Raw genomic sequence first — 9,358 nt, forward strand, 5'->3', positions numbered from 1 at the left:
CATACAGAAAAAGTAGGACCACTTTGTTTCCTGCACCATTCTCTAATATATTTACACACACACACACACACACACAGAGACATACATAAACTATGGTTCTCTACAGTATTAAATGAAACCCACTGATATTTTTCTGTACAATTCACATGATATCAGGTAGCATCCATGTTAGATGCAACTACAAAATCAATGACCTTTTTTTTTTCTGAACCGATAAATTATCAATTTATATGAAACGTGAACATCACTCACTCACTTCTTTTCCAGTCAAGTTTTTTTCTATTTTGTGCTGCAAAAATATTCATACACAGGGTAGGGTCATGTTACAGTCCAGTTAATGCACATTTGACATCGAGTTGCAAAGATCCGCGACTTCTCCCTGCAACTCTGCTAAGGAATGTAGGACTTGTGTGACCAAGTATCTGACTGTTATCTTTGCTATAACTTTAATTAATCGTCCGAGTTTTTTGGAATTTTAACTCAGTGTAGCAGCAACTGAGGATTTTAAAGATTTTAAGAGACTGAATCATCGAGAATATGTTGAGAGTATAACAGAGATGACGCAAGAATTAAGAGTTAACAAGTTTGTTGTTATCTCACTTGCTAGCAACCAGAATTTGGATGATCAAGATTTCTAAATATATGAATGTTTTTATTGTTGTAACTATATAATCAAGAATGTCGCCTAATCATACGGTCATATGAATTTTAGGTACTCGTTCTCAATTGTAAATTGAATTTATTCAGAACATATAATGACACAAATACTTCTTACCCCTTTCTCCTCTTGTGGCTCAGCACAAGGTCGTCATCGTCGTCATCACTTTCATTTACACGTTTTTTTTGTTTAACTTCACCGGACTTGGGGACCTGCTGCGGCCTTTTGGAACTCTCTGGTTTACTTGATATGCGGGGTGGCGGCGGAGATTTTATTGTAGTACCTGTTCGAAGTTGCTTTTGCTTCCTTTGCTTTTTCTCAAATGCCTTCTTTGCTCGTTCGGGTGACAGCAAACCATGCTCCATCATCCTGTAAATATGTGAAAATTATCATTCTATTCTTTGGCCCAACTTGTTTATTAGAATGTTCAGAACAAGGTGAATAGTAATTAAAATGCGGAAAAAACGATGTAAAGAAGTGGAATAGTAGTAGAGTAGTTTTGAGCATAAGAATAAGCAACTTGAAAACAAAAAATTGAAGTTCCCAGGAACATACAAGCCACGAAGCACAACATTGCATCAGTAATAAAGTGCATTTTCAAACAATCACCGACGGATCACAAACATGGATGGATGTGGCAAGTACTATCATTGCAAATCACGAATTTCCAGAGCTAAAGTTCCGGCAAGAGAGAAATTAGTTCCTTTATACAGCAAACAATCTAGTGTCAAACATGTTTCTCACAGACATTTTAGTACAGATATTATTTAATCGAATTCCTACACTTTTAGATTACATTACGCTCCATTCTTTACTCGAGTATATGAAGTAATTCCATGAAAGAGTTCGTGCAAATCGCACAAAACTTGAAGTGGCATTGTTCTTGTTCATGTCAATATGACGTGGTATCCCTGTTAGAGTAGATGCCCTACAAGCCAACTGTTGGCTAGAGATTTTATTGACTCAGTTGTAATTAACAATCTTTATTTTAATATAATTCATTAGTTCATGGTTTGTTATTTCTTTATCTGTATACCCATGTCATCAAACATAAATAAAGACCTTGATTATACTTTAATGCAAATGAATCGTAATTCGATGTTGAAACTCATTTGTAAACACTGTATGATCTAAATTTGTTCCTAGTCGATTCAGCCGCCTAAAACATGGATAAAGGTCGCTTGAGCTCGAGACTAGCATCTGTGATGTTGTGTACTGCGTTTCTTGATATGGGCATAGAGATGTCCAGCCATGCAGATGGGTAGTCATATGATGATTATACCGAACAACCCTCCCTCGGACTTTCCAAGTGGTTATCATTCATCGAGAGGATAAGTCCGTGGTTATGATTGTACACCATTAGTCCTTACAACCCGGGACAACACTGAGGCTCTATATGCTAGGGCTGTGCTTTGACTCGTTTACTGGCTCCAAGAGAGTCATCAGGTGGCGAGGTTGGGTACAGTTGCGAAACATATAGGAGCCAGTGCATTGTAGTCGGGGATTCACCGCTCACCTGCGGGTGTTGATATCCTATGTGATCTGATGAAATTATAGTGCATGGAATCTCTGGCCAGAGTATGAGATGTACGTTAGAGAAGGAGTTCACGAACAGTACATGCGATGCCACTATTTATAGTTATCACATAGTTATCGAATTAATATGCAACCCTCGATGAACCAATGGTTGCAGATTCGATCGGGATATATGAGATGAAGGGACCGTACTGTACGTTAATCATAATCGACTGGTTCTTGCAGGCACTATCAGTGATACCTAGGGGATCATGGGGCGATGCTACTAGACGCTCTTACCATGATCCGATGGGTGCAATCAGAAATGAGTTCTGACATTCTTGATCAAAGTGTTGATGAAAAGAATGGGGCTAACTAGGGTAAGCCCGAATAAAGGATTATGTCCTGAATCACAAAGAGTTGTGAACCCACGGCTAGCTGTATCCCTGAACCATTGAGGGTCACACAAGTACTGGATTGTTTGTTCCCGTTGAGAGAATAAATTCAAGAAATTGAATTTATATTATATAGTAAATTCAAGGAGTTGAATTTATGATAATTAAATTTTGAGAGAATAAATTCAAGTAGTTGAATTTATAAAATTTGAGAATTTGATTTATTAAACTCAAATGTTGGGTTTATTAAATATTAAATTTTGGAAGTGATAAAAATTCAAAGAGTTGAATTTATAATTTAAATAATAAATTCAAATGTTGAATTTATAATCTCAAAAGTTGAGTTTATTAATTAATAAATTAAATAAGGTGGGTATGTTTAATGGGCTTGTAAGAGTACAAGTCCATCATAATAAATAATTAAAGTTTTAATAGGCTTTGATTAAATTAATTAAACTAGTTGGACTAGCCCAATTAATTAAATCAAGTCCATTAATGTTAATTATGTCATTAGGCTATTATTTAATTATAAATAACACATGTTAATTAAAACCCTAACCTACCACAACACTTTTCTTTCGAGACTTTCAATTTCAAAAGGAAAAATTGGCCACTACCTTTTTGAAGGAAAATTTGAGTCATCTCTCAATCAATTTATCTCCTACGCAAAACTTCTTCCATATTTTCTAGTGCAAATTGGAAGATGAATAAACCATCCAGTCGTGGACTTGATAAGAGGATTTCATCGAAGAAAGTTCGTAGGGAATCAACAAGAGCTAATCCGTTTATACCGGATCAGTTGGAATCCATTGATTTAATTCACAAAGGTATAATTTTTAAACATCCTATGCATGTGTAATTCCTGAAAACCATACGAGTGTCCAAAAGAATTATTTTGTTTTCAAAATAAAATAAAAATTTTAAACTTTCGCTGCGTTTGGGCACGTAGAAAACAGAGATCCAACAGTGGTATCAGAGCCAAGGTTTTTTCTAAATCGTATGGTTTTGATATTGAATAATTTATTTATAACCACACAAGAAAATTATCAGAAAATAGATGCACCATCAAAATTATTTTTTTTAGAAAACAAAAAAAAAATTCTTTTTAATCTGCCCGGAACTGTTCCGGGCAGTCCGCGCGCGGCGTCGGACGCCCGCGTGCAGCACGGCAGCGCGCGTGCGCGCACAGGGGTGCCTCCACTGCCCGAAACGTTCGGGCAGCGGGCGGGCAGCGAGGGCGGCTGCCCGGGATCGTCTCGGGAAGGGGCAGCGAGGGCGGCTGCCCGGGATCGTCTCGGGAAGTGTGCTGGATGATGGGCTTGAACTGTTTGGGCCTAGGGTGCAATTTTCTAATTTTTCAAATTTTTGGTTAAAATTGATATTTTTGAAAATTGATTCAATTTTTATTTTGAAAATTAATTTTAAAATTAATAATTTTCTTGTAAAATAAATAATTAGAATATAATTTTAATTATTTATAGTAAAAATGAGTTTTTACAAGAAATCAATTATTATTGATTTAATTGAAAATTAAATAAAGATGTTTATTTAATTTATTAAATTCTTTAATAATTGTGGTGGTTAGTGATAAAATTATTAGATATGATTTATCAGTTAACTAAATTTGTTTAATTAATTGATGTTAATATTTAATATTAAATGCATGAAGGATGATCGAGAGCCTTGACCAATGTGTTAGGTGTATGTTAGAATATTTTACTGTTTTTATTCATTTTGTTAATATTTGATATTATTAAAGTGGGCCTGGTTTATGGCCCGTTCCCACCCCCATGAGATGTATCCCTTATGTGTCATGGCTATTTAAATGTAATCATTAGAAATAGTGGGAGATCAAGACTGGAAGATGGTGGGCCCGATGCACAAGATGAAGACATGTAAAATATTGGAAGCTTTTGTAATAAGTTGCATTTGCATCCCTGCATTCACCTAGGTTTGGACCTGGATCCATGTATGGCTCACATGGATCTAATAGTGTTGGCGATCGATCATCCTTATTTATTGTTGAATGTCATATTATGATATATGTGATATATAGTAGTATGCATGTATGTATATTATTAAATAATATAGTTGCATGAATCCGGCAAACATACAAACTCATGGCACGCGTTTTTTAAATTAAAATGATGAGACAATTTTAAAATTAAAATCCCTCATTTTGATTAAGATTCAAAATTTATATCAAACCGAAAAAGTAAAAATTAAAAGAGTTTAATTTTTCCTTGCCTTCCATCAACCGTGGTTGCATGTTGATCGCTACCCGCGGACAGTGTCTGGCTCATATTATTGGGGAGACCTGTACGCCGGAAAGCTGTGACTTCCACCGGACATATGATGTGAATTGAGTGGAACTCCCATGACTTCGGCTCATATTATTGGGGGAACTCATGGCGACCGTCCACTATAATTCAATATTGATGGGTTGGTTTGACACGTGAAAATAAACGGCGTCATATTATTGGGTCCTTATTAAACGTGAGGCAAAACACGCAGAGGTTGCATAGGGATGCAATTGGATTCTACCTTTTAGAAATTATAATCGGCTGATATTATTCGGGATTATAATTGGCTAATTGGACTTTACGTGCCTACTAAGGAAATACGATTTCCCTTTTTCATCAGAGGGTGGTAGAAATGTCAAAATAGTGGGAGGGAAATTTATAAAATGAAAATCCATATTTTATATCTTAGAATTATTTTAAAATTATCAGTAACTATTATCTGGTTTCATTTTCAGTATATTTACGATGTCTACTCGTAACCCGCTTTCAATCATTCTTGATCAAAATAAATTGACTGGCCCTAACTATCACGACTGGTTCCGAAATTTAAAGATTGTTCTGAACTCCGAGAGGATTGCGTATGTGCTTGATAAGAAGCCACCAAAGGAGGCATCTCCTGATATCAGTAGGACTGAGTTAGCTAAGCTTGAGAAATGGTGGGACCATGATCTTCAGGCTAAGAGCTACATGTTGGCTTCTATGTCGAATGAACTTCAGAGAAGGTTCGAGGAGGCGGTGAATGCTGCTGACATTCACCTTCATCTGAAAGAATTGTATGCTGTACAAACTCGTTCAGAGAGACATGCTACTGTTAAAGAACTCATGACTACACGCTTGCGAGAGGGGGCTTCGGTCCATGAGCATGGTGTTAGGATGATTGGGCTCATCGAGAAGTTGGTGGGACTCGACTTGGTTATGCCTAGTGAGCTCTCGACTGATATTCTATTGCTGTCTTTACCTGCCTCGTTCGATGGATTTGTGGTTAATTTTAATATGAATAAGCTTGAGGCCACCCTTGAAGAGTTGGTCAATATGCTCACTAATTATAATGCCACAATCAAAAAGGAAAAGCATGTTCTTCTGGTGGGTTCTTCGTATGGTACGAAAAAGGGAGCCCCAAATAAAGGCAAGAAACGTTCTGCCCCTCCAAAGAAGAACAAGCCCAACAAGAAGCCATACAAGAAACCAAATCCGGGGCCCACAAAGCCTGACAAGTCAGAACAAATCTGTTTCCACTGCAACAAGCCTGGACATTGGAGGCGTAATTGCGCGGAGTATCTTGCCCAGAAGCGTTCTGGCCATGGTATGTTTTATATTGAAGTTAATGTTTCTATTAATTCCTCTTCTTGGGTATTGGATACCGGATGTGGTTCTCATCTATGCAATGATTTGCAGGTGATGGGAAGAAGCAAGAGGCTTAGAGATGGTGAGACCTTTCTAAGACTGGGAAATGGAGCAAGAGTTGCTGCCACTGCCATTGGAGACGTTACTTTAATTTTGGACAATAATTTTAAGTTGTTTTTGAGAGATGTTTTATTTGTTCCTGAATTGGTTAAAAACAATATTTCTATTTCTATGCTTGATAGAGATGGTTATTCTTGTGTTTTTGCTAAAGATGTTTGCAATTTATACAAGAATGAATGTTTGATTGGAACTGGAGAATTAACAAACGATCTCTATAACTTAAAATTAAAAGATATTCCGTTGAACAATATCCAAGCGCGTACGAAAACAACAAAAAACAAAAGAAAAATAGAAGATCCAAATCCCGCACAAATATGGCACGCGAGACTAGGGCATATTTTCCAAAGAAGGATGCACAAGCTAGTGGGAGAAGGCATGTTTGACCTGTCAGATACAAATTCTCTACCAACTTGTGAGTCCTGTCTAAAAAGAAAAATGACTAAAACTCCATTCAGTGGAAACGTGGAACGTGCACATGGTCTACTGGATTTGATCCACACGGACGTTTGTGGCCCGATAAGTGTTAGCACAAAATTTGGACATTACTACTTCATTACCTTTACTGCTGACCATTCGAGGTATGAGTACGTTTATTTGATGAAACACAAATCTGAAGCATTTGAAAAGTTCAAAGAATTCAGATCTGAAGTAGATAATCAGCTACAAAGAATTATTAAAGCACTTCGATCTGATCGAGGTGGAGAATACTTGAGTGATGAATTTTTGGGTTATCTAAAAGAGAATGGGATTCTCTCACAATTGACTCTACCAGCAACACCACAATTGAATGGTGTTTCTGAACGTCGAAATCGAACCCTGATGGACATGGTTCGATCCATGATGGGATTCACTGAATTGCCTACATCGTTTTGGGGCTTTGCGCTTGAAACTGCGGCAATGTCGTTGAATAATGTCCATACCAAAGCAGTGGATAAAACACCATATGAGATATGGATGGGAAAGCCTCCCAAATATTCTTACTTGAGAATATGGGGATGTCCTGCTTACGTGAAGCAGACAGTGGGAGACAAATTGGATAGTAGATCTACTTTGTGCTACTTTGTAGGACATCCAAAGAATTCTGTTGGATATTATTTCTATCATCCCAATGAAGCAAAAGTGTTTGTTTCAAGAAATGCCACCTTTTTGGAAAAGGAGTTTCTATTAGATAGAAAAGGTAAGATGATAGAACTTAAAGAAATTCAAGATACTCCCTCAACTATAGTAGTTGAACCTAATCCTCAACAACCAGTAGTTGAAGTACAAGCTCCTAGAAGGTCTGATAGGGTTATTAGACCACCTGCAAGATATACACTTCTTCATGAACAAGGCCATGATGAGCCTTGTGTTGGATGTGATCCAATGAATTTCAAAGAAGCAATATCTGATACTGATTCAACCAAATGGCTTGAAGCCATGCAGTCAGAAATGGACTCTATGTATTCAAACCAAGTCTGGACATTAGTGGATCCACCTGAGGGAATTGTTCCCATAGGATGCAAATGGATCTACAAAAGAAAGCTTGGGGCGGATGGGAAGGTAGTGACCTTCAAAGCAAGACTGGTTGCAAAAGGTTATACTCAAAGGCAAGGAATTGACTATGAGGAAACTTTTTCACCAGTAGCTATGTTTAAGTCCATTAGAATACTACTAGCCATAGCAGCATGGTATGACTATGAGATATGGCAAATGGATGTAAAGACTGCATTTCTCAATGGAGACATCAAAGAAGAAATTTATATGTCTCAACCTGAGGGATACACATCAGTAGGAAGTGAGCATAAGGTATGCAAACTTCAGAGATCTATATATGGTCTCAAGCAGGCGTCAAGGAGTTGGAACCTCAGATTTGATAGCACAATCAAAGAGTTTGGTTTTGCTAAGAATCCCGAGGAACCATGTGTGTACAAGAAAGTTAGTGGGAGTGCAGTGACATTCCTTATACTTTATGTTGATGACATCCTACTCATTGGGAATGATGTAGGATTACTGCAATCAACTAAAGTATGGTTAGCAAGTAAATTCTCCATGAAAGACATGGGTGAAGCATCATATGTATTGGGAATACAGATCTATAGAGATAGATCAAAAAGGATGCTAGGACTCACCCAAGCCACTTATATCGATACCATTCTGAAGAGATTCTCTATGGAAGAGTCCAAGAGAGGATACTTACCAATGTGTCATGGTGTTACTCTATCTAAAGCTATGTGTCCTAAAACTGATGAAGAGATAGAGATGATGACACGTATTCCATATGCGTCAGCCATTGGTAGTATCATGTATGGTATGATATCAACACGTCCTGATGTTGTTTACGCTTTGAGTGTTACAAGCAGATATCAGGCGAACCCTGGTCAAATGCATTGGAAGGCCGTGAAAGATATTCTTAAGTACTTGAAAAGGACTAAGAACTTGTTCATGGTCTATGGGGGTGGAGAATTAAAATTGGAAGGCTACACTGATTCTAGCTTCCAATGTGATGTAGATGATTCGAAATCGACCTCTGGTTTTGTATTCATGCTTAATGGTGCGGCTGTCTCTTGGAAGAGGTCCAAACAAGACACCGTTGCGGATTCCACCACTGAAGCTGAGTACATTGCTGCGTCTGCTGCAGCCAAAGAGGCAGTTTGGATGAGGAATTTTGTCCAAGAGTTGGGCGTTATTCCTAATGGAGTTGATACAGTCCCGGTGTACTGCGACAACACTGGTGCCGTTGCGCAAGCAAAGGAACCAAGCACCAAGGTCTCATCAGCGATCCAAACATGTACTGAGTAAGTTCCACATCATCCGGGAGATTGTGGGAAGAGGAGATATATCAGTCGAAAGAGTCCCCTCTACAGATAACGTTGCTGATCCACTTACAAAGCCCTTGCCAGGACCATTGTTTGAGAAGCATCGCGAAGCAATGGGATTAAAGTTTATGGGTAGTTGGCTCTAGGGCAAGTGGGAGATTGTTAGAGTAGATGCCCTGCAAGCCAACTGTTGGCTAGGGATTTTATTGACTCAGTTGTAATTAACAA

The 9,358-nt window shown here is 37.9% G+C and overlaps 1 protein-coding gene across 1 annotated transcript in view; it reads right to left on the minus strand.

The window, feature by feature from the left end:
- Positions 1–631: 631 nt before the first annotated feature.
- LOC140968312 (uncharacterized) overlaps positions 632–9,358 on the minus strand; it is an 11,695-nt gene continuing 2,968 nt past the window's right edge. The window contains exon 4 of the mRNA XM_073429235.1: positions 632–1,027. Coding sequence (XP_073285336.1) covers positions 772–1,027 — 256 coding nt within the window. The 3' untranslated portion in view covers positions 632–771. The remainder of the gene's footprint in view (positions 1,028–9,358) is intronic.

This window comes from Primulina huaijiensis, unplaced genomic scaffold (assembly GCF_012295235.1).
Source record: "Primulina huaijiensis isolate GDHJ02 unplaced genomic scaffold, ASM1229523v2 scaffold3501, whole genome shotgun sequence".
Taxonomy (NCBI): Eukaryota; Viridiplantae; Streptophyta; class Magnoliopsida; order Lamiales; family Gesneriaceae; genus Primulina; species Primulina huaijiensis.